Source organism: Vanellus vanellus (genome assembly GCF_965231255.1).
Source record: "Vanellus vanellus genome assembly, chromosome: 21".
In the NCBI taxonomy this organism is placed as follows: Eukaryota; Metazoa; Chordata; class Aves; order Charadriiformes; family Charadriidae; genus Vanellus; species Vanellus vanellus.
The window spans coordinates 7,635,719-7,647,925 of record NC_138926.1 but is presented as its reverse complement, the minus strand read 5'-3'; the positions used below and the strand labels follow the sequence as shown (position 1 = coordinate 7,647,925).

General features: G+C 43.0%; 1 protein-coding gene across 2 annotated transcripts in view; it reads right to left on the bottom strand.

The window, feature by feature from the left end:
• NCAM1 (neural cell adhesion molecule 1) overlaps positions 1 to 12,207 on the bottom strand; it is a gene marked incomplete at its 5' end in the record, with an annotated part of 137,338 nt that overhangs the window by 16,990 nt on the left and 108,141 nt on the right. For both annotated transcript variants that reach the window (XM_082493943.1, XM_082493942.1), the window contains 2 exons: positions 2,088 to 2,268; positions 4,194 to 4,318. In XM_082493943.1, the coding sequence (XP_082350069.1) occupies positions 2,088 to 2,268; positions 4,194 to 4,318 (306 nt within the window). The remainder of the gene's footprint in view (positions 1 to 2,087; positions 2,269 to 4,193; positions 4,319 to 12,207) is intronic.

The window sequence follows — 12,207 nt, the reverse complement described above, 5'->3', positions numbered from 1 at the left end:
CCCCTGCCCCCCTCCACCCCATTTTTTAATAGGGTCCCTGCCCATGTTACTGTTGGATTTAAAGGGCTCAGTGGCATCTGGGCTTGTTGCTCCTCCCGTTGCCATGGACTACAGTAGGAACACTGTGTATTCCAAAGGCAACAGTGTTCTCAAAATTTGCTAATGCACCTGTGCAAGATATCCCAGCTGTCCTGGGTAGCTTTGTTGCCCCATTGGGCACATGACAAAGGCTAAAAGAGAATATCAGCACAGGAAGGCAACAAGGGTTGCACACAAAGGAGTGCGGAAGAACAAAGAGACTGATCAGTAATTGTAACTTTCCATCTTGTAACTTCAACTTTAACTTGTAACTTTCCATGACAGTGCAAAGGAACCGCTTTCTGCTGTTTCCAGCCTACTGCATTTGACTGTTCAGCTCTGAACAGACCTTAAGGCACTCTGCCAAGTTACCCTCATTTTCTCCTGCCGTATCAGTCACAGTTGTCCTTCAAATATGTGAGGGTGATAAGTATTAGGCTGTTGAAAATGAGAATCAGAGAGTAAGTTGCTTAATGAGTTACTGAGGGTCCTTCCACCCAAAACTACAGCCTTGTTCAAACACACATCCCAATCTCTGTTTTGCCCCATTTCCCTCCTCCTCCTTATCCTCCTCCTCCTTACCATACGCGTTTTTCAGGCCCCAACCAACTAGGTCACTCATTTGTATGCTTAACAACATTGTCTGGCTTAATCAAGTGGAGTTTCAGCACGCAAGCTACACAAGGTCTCAGCTGTTTCCTTCAGACAGGAAGGGAGCGGGTGCAGTGGGGGCAGACCAAGGATTGAATTCTCAGTGCAAGGGAAAGACTGAAGAAAACTCTCTAGTTGTTCTGAAGAAAAACATGAGATTAATTCAATCTAGAAGACAGAATGAAATCAAATCACTCCCTTCGATATGGACTGTCAGCATCAGTCTTGGCATGAATACGCTTGTCCTGGTTTGAGGTAAAACGGGACCAATTTTGTTCAGTAACTTCGCTTCTTAGCTGGGCCTCTTCTAACTACTGACATTAACTGCATATTGTGCAGACAGTGTTCACTCTCTCAGAGTGATCAGACCAATTGTGTAGTGAGGACTTATCTTGACTGACTCCTCAGCTTTAAAGTTCACCCATCTGCCTTTAACCAATCAGAACTTTAATTTACAGGTAGTCCAGCAATTTGATCCTTGAGGCGGTTTTTGTTTGTTGGTGTTTCTTTTTTTTCTTTGTGGTAATGTGCAATACTGCTACCTGTGTAGAAAATAAATACTAATTGTCCTTTCAACGCCTTCCAGCAAACTAGCAAATTGCTACATTCCTAGCACCTCAGCTGATGGGGTCCGCTTGTTTTTCGTAGCATTTGTGTTTCTACCTCACTTTTTAAGCATGCTTTTAAGTACGGTCTGCCTGAAATGAGTTTCCAGCAGCACTCTAATGCTATTTAGTTACTTTTCCCTAGTGCCCTACCTAACATTAAAACAGTGCTGTTTTAAAATTACCGTAATTTTATCTTCATTTCATTTAATAAAAAACCTTCAGAGAAAGATTTTAACTCCCTCCCTTTACAACTGCTAGCAAACTCCTTATGCCTTTATTTCTCCGAAGGCTGAGCTGAATGGACAAACGAGCAGTAAGCAAGCCCAAAGCAGATTTGGAAGGGAAATCTGCATTGCAAAAAGCATTGCCCCAGAGATCTGAACAATCTCTTTTGCTTTAATTTAAAATGGCAAGCCTGTTTTCTCATTTCAGAAAGCGTTATCTAGCCACTGCTTTTCTCATCTGGCAATCCTGTTACCCCGATACAAAAAGCCAACGTTCCCTGCAAACAGTCAGGCAGGGATTTGTCATGTAGCATTCCTAACAGTGTACTGCTAATGCTGTACATACTGTAACACGGACTACAGTACAGGTATGTACATGGCAAAAACTAAGCTTTGGATGGGTAACCAATTGTGATAATGGCTTTAAGCAAGCAAGTTGTCAGGGTTACTCAGGCACATTAAAGGATGAAGCACTGTTGCATTAATTGGAAGCAGAAAACAATGGTAAAGCTTATGACTGCTGTACCTGGGATGACAGTAGGCTGAGCAGAAGTTCGGAAAGCATAGTGAGCTGGCTTGGACTTCCCTTGCTGGTTTTCAGCTATCACATAAACCTCATACTCTGCATTCCAGTCCAGGGACTTGAGCATGACGTGGTCACTGTCAGATGGAATTCTGATCTCTGGTTTCCATTCTGAGGAATGCTTCTGCGGAGCAGCAAGATGACAGGCAGGGATGCAAAACACACAGCACAACATTAGTAGCCAGCTCTGAGAACACTGTAATGGTTAACTAACAAATGGAGAAGTGGGGTGGTTTCTACACAAGCACACACTCCTCAGCTAATTCAGGGGTGCAAAGCATCAGGTACTGTTGGCTGTCAGTGGAGAGGACAAGAGATACTGAAACAGCCTCTTTCCTGCTCAGAATCCCATTTTCTGCAGTGTTACCACACCTGAAGTTTTTTTTCCATCTTTGCCTCATCACTAGACTACTTCCATTTCAGAGGTGAAAAGCTGCAACTTCTGCATGTCTCTGCCCTGCAATGCACTTTAAGAGTGTTCTTTCGTGCCTTAGTGTGTCAAATTTAAATAATCTGAGAGACAGAGATTTACCTCTTAACACGGCTCCAGCCTGGCTTACCACTGCCATTCCAATCTACACTGCTTAAGAGAGATTTTTAAAGGTGTGTATACAACTAGTAACTTTGGCAATTCCTGCTCCAGTTTCAGGGAATCCAGATGCACATTTCACCCAGATGAATTTGAAAAACCCACTGCCAAGGTCCCTTGAGACAGTCTTTGGCAGTGTTCTGGAACTCTGTGTAAACACACTTTTCCATCTGTGCCGGAATTTATGGTTCTGTGATACTAGATTATCCTTTTGACATTCCAAAGACTCTCCCCATTCTAAGAAGCTCTAAGTAGCCTAAAATGCACAAAATGATGGCAGCAACGAATACCCTTGGGATTTCTAGACTGCAGTACAAAGTTTGCTCTGCAACTTTAAGGACTGTTCATTTGTAGCATATAGAGAAAAGCTTACTAATAGCCAATACGGATTAGGTCAGCACCACATCTGCCAGACTTAGTCACTGAGAAAATGTCCTGCTTTCTTAATAGCTGGAAAGCTTCCATATTTCAGCACAAACACACTGGTACAGCGGAGCTGCCCCCAGGTGTATTAAGACTGAGAACGTGTGCAGACAATAGAAAAAGGCTTTAATAACTTCTGGCAATTCTTTCTGCTGCCCTGAAGAGCTTCAGGGTCTTTCAAGGTCCTCTTTCAAGGTCCTATTCCTCCTCATTCCTCCAGGATGTGCAAAGGAATCTCTCTGACTGGGTGTTCTTGTTTTGGTGTGGTGTTTTTTTGGGGGGTTGTTTGTTTGGGTTTTTTTCATTTTCCCATTGTAGGGAAAAAACATCAAAACCCACATAACACAAAACAAGGGCCACATTCAGCTTACAACAACGCTAGCTCCTCATCACATAGATGTTCTTTCCCAAGGCTAGGACTAGATGCTTTGCTCAGAGAATCATGTATTTTGCAATCCTAGGTAATTTACAATGAGAGCTGATTAAGTTAGGCCTAAATGGGAACCGCTTTCAATAGCATCTCTCACTTCATCTGTGTATCCACTGACTACATTGAATGCCTTATTGAATCTGCAGAATAATTTGGTACTGAAGCACCCGTTACTGAATCAAATATGGCAGTTTCAATGACCAACAGAAAGTTATGATTAGATACACGCCTGAAGGTGGGCAATGCTCTACACTATGAACTTCTGGTCCCCTGCTATTTAATTTGTTGCTGGCAATCCTATCTCAGAAGTATATGAAATGAAATACTACTAAGTGCATGCAATTAGCATAAGCTCACAGTTCTACAGAAGACAGCATGGAGAAATAATCTTTCATAGTCAAAGTGAAATGAGACAGAGATTGGGTATGTTGCTTCTGTGCATGTCAAGTCTCATTCCCTATACACTTCCACCACATCTGCCTAGCATGTATTCTCATACTGGCCTACCTACAAGAGCTTAACTTCAGGGTTGTCTGCCAACATAGGGAAGCCTGAGTACTGAACAGGCTAAATACAAATCTGGTGTACAAGTGTCAGGCATACTTACAGCTTTGTATTTGATCAGATAATGTCTAATTGGGGAGCCACCATCATCCTGCTTGATAACGTTGACTTTAATGGAGTTACCATCTTCTCCCATCTGACCTTCCAGTTTGGGTGCGCTGGGTTCCCCTGAAACAATGGTGGATTTATGTTTAATTGTAAAAAATTCATTAGGGAAAAAGTACTCATCAAAATCAGAAAAAAAACTTCATTATACTCAGCCGGTATCAGCCTCACTCTGACCCAGAGAGAGGACACTGCACGTCTAGGGCACAAATATTTGGAAGACCCAAGTATTTCTGGCATGTGGTAGTTTGTTTTCACTGATACAAGTTACCATTTTTGTGTGTGCCAGAACAGAGTCAGAGGTTAAGTGAAAAAGACCCCACCCTTCCCCGAGAATATCCTAGAGCAATGACCAGTTCCTCACGGTTTTTGTTATAACACACTGATGTGAAACACCTGAAAAACATCAAGATAGGGTATGTGGCAAACAGGAAGGCTGCTCCTGCAGCCTTTACATAGAAGTAAAGAGCATCATCGAAAAGGGACATGGTGCTTGTCATACAGACCTGTGTTTGTTGTGTAGGTTTTATAGTTGCTGGATCAGATATTTGCCGGTGTGCTCACTCATTTGAATGTGGAAAAAATGGTACTGAATCACAACAGCACATCTTTTCACTCAGCTTGCACTGGTATAACTAATTGCAATGAATACAGGCTGGAGAGAACTAGACCCCTTCACTCTTCTGTAACAACCATTTTTAAAAGAAAAAGCTATAATTTCCCAATTTGCACCCCTGACATCAGCAGAAAACTGAAACACGCTGATTCAGGAAGAAATGGTCAGTGACCTGCTGCAGCACATAGACACACACAGGTCTATGGGACCAGATGGAATACACCCGAGTTCTGAGAAAGCTGGCGGAGGTGCTCACCAAGCCACTTTCCATCATTTTCCAACAGTCCTGGCTGACTGGGGAGGTCCCAGCAGATTGGAAAGTAGCCAATGTGACACCCATCTACAAGAAGGGCCGGAAGGAGGATCTGGGAAACTACAGGCCTATCAGTTTGACTTCAGTGCCAGGGAAGCTGATGGAACAGATCATCCTGAGTACCATCACATAGTATGCACAGGACAACTGGATGATCCAGCCCAGTCAACATGGGTTTATGAAAGGCAGGTCCTGATTGACTGACCTGATCTCCTTCTACAACATGGTCACCCACTTAGCGGATGAGGGAAAAGCTGTGGATGCTATCTGGACTTTAGTAAAGCCTTTGTCACTGTTTCCCACAGCATGCTCCTGGAGAAAGTGGCTGCTCATAGCTTGGATGGGCATACACTTTGCTGGGTAAAAAACTGACTGGAAGGCCAGGCCCAGAGAGTGGTGGTGAATGGAGTTAATTCCAGTTGGTGGCCGGTCACAAGTGGTGTGCCCCAGGGCTCAGTACTGGGGCCAGTCCTGTTTAGCATCTTTATCAATGATCAGGATGAGGGGATCGAGTGCACCCTCAGTAAATTTGCAGACGACACCAAGCTGGGTGGAAGTGTTGATCTGCCTGAGGGCAGAGAGGCCCTGCAGAGGGATTTAGACAGACTGCATTGATGGGCCAAGGCAAACTGTTTGAGTTCCAATAAGGCCAAATGAGGGGTCTTACACTTTGGCCACAACAACCCCACCAACGCTACAGGCTTGGGGAGGAGTGGCTGGAAAGCTGCTCAGCAGGGAGGGACCTGGGGGTGGTGATTGATGGCCAGCTGAACATGAGCCATCAGTGTGCCCAGGTGGCCAAGAAGGCCAGTGGCATCCTGGCCTGTATCAGGAGTAGGGTACCCAGTAGGACCAAGAAGGTGATTTTACCCCTGTACTCGGTGCTGGTGAGGCTGCATCTTGAGTACTGTGTTCAGTTTTGGACCCCTCACCACAAGAAGGGCCTTGAGGTGCTGGAGCGTGTCCAGAGAAGGGCAATGAAACTGGTGAGGGGTCTGGAGCACATCTTATGAGGAGCGGCTGAGGGAACTGGGGTTGTTTAGCCTGCAGAAAAGGAGGCTCAGGGGAGACCTTATTGTTCTCTACAACTACCTGAAAGGAGGTTGCAGAGAGGCGGGCGTTGACCTGTTCTGTCACATAACAGGCAACAGAACAAGAGGAGATGGCTTCAAATTGCACCAAGGGAAGTTGAGATTGGATATTAGGAAGAATTTCTTTACTGAAAGGGTCATCGGGCACTGGAACGCGTTACCCAGGGCAGGGGTGGAGTCCCCATCCCTGGAGGTATTTCAGGCTCGTGTAGATGTAGTGCTCAGGGACATGGTTTAGGGGTGGGTTGTCAGTGTGAGGTTAATGATCGGACTGGATGATCTTACAGGTCTTTTCCAATCGGGGAGATTCTGTGATTTACAACCACACCCTTTCACACCCATGTCTCTACAACTGCTTTTTCTAAACAATTTCTCCATAACATGCACACACAATCTGCAGAGGATTGGTTCCCCAATTCCAGCTGAAGTAATTCTTTCTCATACCTTTACTATAACAACTCTCCTAACAAAAGTCAAATCCACAGATTGTCTGATTACACATTTATATCCCCACAGAAATACTGCAGCAAATTCCTCAAGAGACATGCATCCTCCTTCCGCTTTCATATTACCCCAGGGATCAATCGTTTCCAACAGGGTGTGAATTTACTATGCAAGAGAAATTATTACCTATTTTTATTTGTTTTTGTGGAAAAAAAACCCACATCAACTGAAGAGCCCCCTTTCCCCAACAACTTAAGTATCAAATCAGGAAAAGAACTTAAATGATAAGAGCACTGCTCTCTCTTTTCAAAAGTGACATAGGCCACAAGAGATCTCAGGTCCTGCTAACTTTCTGTCAGTGCCCGGGTGCTTGTTTTGCTCCATTTTACATAAAGGCAAGAAAGGCTTAGGTTCCTCTATGCCAACGCTCATCTGAGATTGGAGTTGGAGACATTTCTACAGCCCTGAAATGTCCCAAGAGTTTAAATGCTAGTGACAGTCAGTAAGACTTGACCAAATTGATCATAAATCTCACTGAAGCTTACTAGGTCATTTTACTAAAGTATTCAGTAAGTACTGTATCAGCTCTGTGATGTAGTCTAAGTGCTTAAGCCATGAATTCTGGGTTTAAAAGCTTCTTACGATTTTTTTGACCATGTTGGCTGCTATTCTCTGGAAGCGATTCTGCCCAATTTCTTTGTGGGTAATTTGAGCAAAACCAACACGGCAATTATTCGTACGTTAAAACTCACAGATCAGCTGCAGTTAGCAAATCCAGTAAACTCCTGAGATTAATTACACTTTGCTGGCTGGTCTCATTACAAGGTCCTAATTCCTATAGGTATTTTATATAACAGTTAAAGTGGTTGAATGTTAAAAAGCAAAAAAATCCTACGCCTCTGTTTAACCACAGTTATGCATATCTTATGCATTTTGGAAGTATTTCTATTTATTCATCTGAGTGGTGAATAGCTCATTTAGAGTTGACTACAGGAAATTTATATAAGGAGAATACAACAGACAATGCACATCCTGTGTTTTGCTCTGCACCTTGAATCTAAATACGTGTCCCAAATGTTTGCACAGTTTGCTAATGCTGAGCACACACTTTTACCTTTCTAGCTTGAAATGACCTACGGTTCTGCTGAAGCACCTGTCTTGCAGCGCCACTTGTGGTTTGGACAATAGGCTTTCTTGAACACATGTTCACAGATACACCAAAGTATGGTGAAATACAATTAAAAGATGACCCAATTGTGAATGTATCCCAAAGAGAACAATTCCAAAACTCTGAAATGGTGACACTCACAACTTCCGGGCCTGAATGTATCCAAATGTCAACAGAACCAGGACACTGAAGTAACATTTCTGAGTTTTAAAATCTCAGCCTGTTGCCTAGAGTAAAACTTTCAAAAAGACTTAGTTCTGTTGCATTATACTAAATATGAAAGGAAATAATAAGCCAGTAGTTGTATTAAGATCAACTCTGAAAAATAACATCGGTCATGGGAATTCTTTCAACCCAAAAAACATTCTCAATTCTAAATCTTTTCTGTCTGGATTTGTGTTCAGCTACTAATGGAGAGCACGTGCATTTCTGACTGGCCAGAGAAAGGTTAATCTTCCAATATCTTTCAAAGTTGATCTTCAGAAGTAATTTGAAGCCCTTCCTCCTCCCACTTCCCCTCCAAAGAAAGAATTCTAGCACCTTTTTTTGTTTGTTTTTTTTTTTTTTTCGTGAAACATCAATGAGAAAACTGCAAGACCTAGACTGAAATAGTAATTTAAGATTAACTTGATTTTCTTGCAGGCTAACACATGGTCTGTCTAACATACCAACTGTTCCAAGAAGGTCATTACAATCCACAGATATACAGAGCTCTTTGATGCGAGATACACACATTTGTGTTTCACAACATAGTAAGTCCTCTTAAAGATGTAAAGAGGGAATGCTCCTTTTTTCCACATTGTATTTTTCCTTTCCCAATCCTTGCCTCTGCCTATATCCCCATTACAAGACTCCCATGTTACAAGTTGGACACTCAAGAGCTGTGTTCCACCCTGTGACAGATTTCACAGTACGCTGAAAACACAAAGGTAATGCTCTCAAGGTGACCATGGAGCTGCCCTTGCATGGACCTCTAGTGTGGTTTGAAGCAGATGGCACACAGGAATAGTTTTCCTGGTTATGTTACAAGAGGTGCTATGCACTCTGGAATTCTCCTGGTTCACATAGTATAGGGCCATTCATGTCTCAAGAAAGGACAAGAGAATTTCTTCTTCAGTGTGCGACCACCCACATTTGCCATGTACCATACAGACAAGAGAGTGGATTTTTATCTTTACTGCCAAATAACTGGGGCTACGTATTTGAAAAACCCTTACCAGCCCATGTTTCTCCTGGAATTATGAATGCTGAAAATTGCTGCCATAATTGTGTCATGACTATTAACCAATAATTAAATGAAACCAGAAGCAAATGTCTTGTTCTCTCATTTTTTTCCACACAAGAAGCTAGCTCCCAGTAACAACTAGGGGTGGGACATTCACGGATACTTATTTTGTTGGACACTGAGCCACTTGAGATTCCTGAAACATTTAAGAGCAGCAATGCTCAGCTGTTGCCATGCTTGCGGTAGACTTGATGAATGGCTTCACTGATAACTAGACAGTACAAGATCAACATTGGTACTCTTTCCCATCCTCCCCTCAGAGAGATAATTAATAATAAGGAAAGAGATCTTGAAGTGATAAGGGAACACTGTACTTACAGAATTCGACCTCTTATCTAACACAGGCTAGAAATTTGTTCCAGTGATTGAGCATCAAGACTGAAATGCAAAGGAACATCCTTTGGAAAGATGCTCATTCTTGATAGATTTTACATGTCAGAGATGCTGCTGTACCTTATTACACAACTATTCCAGTGATTAATTACCCTCTCTGCTGAAACTTTAATTCACTTTGAAATGTCTAGTTTCTAGCTCCCGATTCCTTCCTTCCCCGGTAGTTTAAATGCACTTCTGCTCTGAGAAACATTCTCTTCAAATAGGAGAATATGGACGACTCCCAGTGGCTGAAACCCAACAGGTATAAAAGTGCAAGCCCTGGTGAAAAATACTTTTGTTTTCTCTCCATAAATACATGGCATTTAATTTATCTTAAGCAGGCAGATGTAATCCAGATACAGGGCTGTAAAATTAAAAATGGGTTAGTGTGTAGTTTCAAACAAAGGAGGAAGAAGTTTAGTGGGAAAAGTTTAGTCCAGCAGAATCAGCATCCCTATAATGAGTCAAAGTGTCAGTAGCTGAAGAGAAAAGGTTGTCATCAGAAGGTTAGAGAAGAAACTCATGCTCACAGAACATGCATCCTCCCTACAGGATGGGGGCTGAAAAGCAAAAGTGCATTACAAAGGTGTGCTACATGCCTGGAGATCTCCCATTTACACTGAGCTGACGGGACATATTGCAGAAATCTGCCTATTCCACCAAAAAAATGTGGGATCCTTAAAGAATCCCTCTTGTGATGCTGTTACTGAGCATACTGAAAGCAGACAGCTCCACGGATGCCAGACTTCCTCTATAAAATCATCTTACAAGCACCCATCTGCTTAGAATTCACTCTGCTGCAGAAGGAGGGATGCAGGATCTTATGCTTTCAGTCTACGGTGTGACAGTGCTGATTATGTCTGAGCCAGATAGCACCTTATTCAGCCCAGCAGCGAGTATCAAATTATGCAAGTGGAGCCCCCTGGAGGGCAGCAGACAAGGAACTTAATTTTTCACCCCTATGCTTTACCCTCCTTGAGAAATTGAGACATTTTTTCAAAGATGTAAAGTTTACAGGTTTCAGCCACCCTACATACTTTGTTAGCACTTGACCACTCCCACTGATTTAGGCATCACCCATAGGACACTCTTCAGCAACGGAAAAGAGTAAACCAAATAGGTGCTTTACCTATGAGAAAAGCTAATAGACATGCATGGCACACTGCCTGACTCTTGCAGTTTCAGCTATTTTTGAGCAAACCTCCTCCGGAGTGGAATTCAAGAGAGCTCACAAAGTCCTATGAGGGTAACTCATCCGCTCTATGAAGGCTCTTCCAAATGCACCATTGCCCAGAAATGACGAGCTGGGAATTAGATAGCCTTCAATCTCTTTAGTGCCTATTAGGAAACTAGGTCTGTTTCTGCTTTCGCATCTTCTGTGGCTCTGGGGACTTACTTTTTCTTTCCATTAACTTTTCTTTCTTTATCTTTACAACCACAAAGAGCTGCATGAAAAAAGCCAACCAGACTCCGGCTCTTCATCACTCATCTGTCCAGATCCCTCTGTCATTCCTTATGGCTGGCTTCTCAAGAAACAATAATGACATCAGGAAAGACTCCTGCTGCGTTGGTTTGCCTAATATCAGATTTTAGGCCAGAATAATTTTGCTGGCCAGACACTGGGATTAGGTGGCTCCAGCCTTGCAGCTCCTATCTTTCTAGGAAGCAACACAATCATTTTGCTGCTTTCCATGAGGGCTACGCAATTGCTGCACTGTACTGGATTGCGGTGCAGGTCCCAGGAGTCATCTAAGTGTCACTGCACCGTCTTTCTTTTCCAGAAACCAAGTTTGTAACTTTCAGAAAGGAAGAAGCCAATGCTTTGCTCTGATCAGAATACAGGACAGCACAGGCATGAAACGAAGAGTTATTTGTGATGGCCCTGCCCTGTCCGAGTACCCATCACTGGTAATCCAGTGTTAAGCTCAGAGATCCGTTTTTTGCGCTCCAAATATAACTCACGATAAATCCGACCAACTGTACTTGAAATAAGGAACTGTTCTGCAGGCACCTGAAGCCGGAATGACCACCTGTTAGCTCCTATGTGTGATGTGAGGGTAGCTGAGGACAGTGCTCTGAGCCATCACAGTTTCAAATTATTTTTTATCCACTCCTGCTAAGCCAATAGCATCAATAATGTCCTGCTGCAGGGAAGCAGTAAATGTTTCCTCGTATCCTTTCACTGTTGTTTAATTCACATTCAAAGTGCTTCCTTCATCTAATACTAGTCTGATGTAGTTAGATTTCAGAAGCAGCTAACTGCTTTTAATTATCTGGTCTTCAGAGAGCTCCACAAGCACCAGGACTGGATGCCGCTGTAGTGAAAACCTGAGGTGGGGAGAGAAGAGAATACGAAAAAGCAGCACAAACTGCATGCTGGACCCCAGAAGTGATAGCTGAGCAGATAACAGAGACCTTTTATCATCTCTCTTCTCCACTCACATCAAATGTGTTCCTTCTGCCCACCTCTGAAAAGCAACTCAAATTGGTTACTAGACAACTGCAGCATTTTAGACTATGAGCTTAAGTCCTTTCCCAGCTGGCACCGAAGAAAGATCCCGCATCCTTGCTGTGCTTAGAGAATACAACTGCAATCCACAGTAATTTTTGCAACACATGAACAAGGAAGCAGCTGATTTCTGCAATCTTTGACCATCATG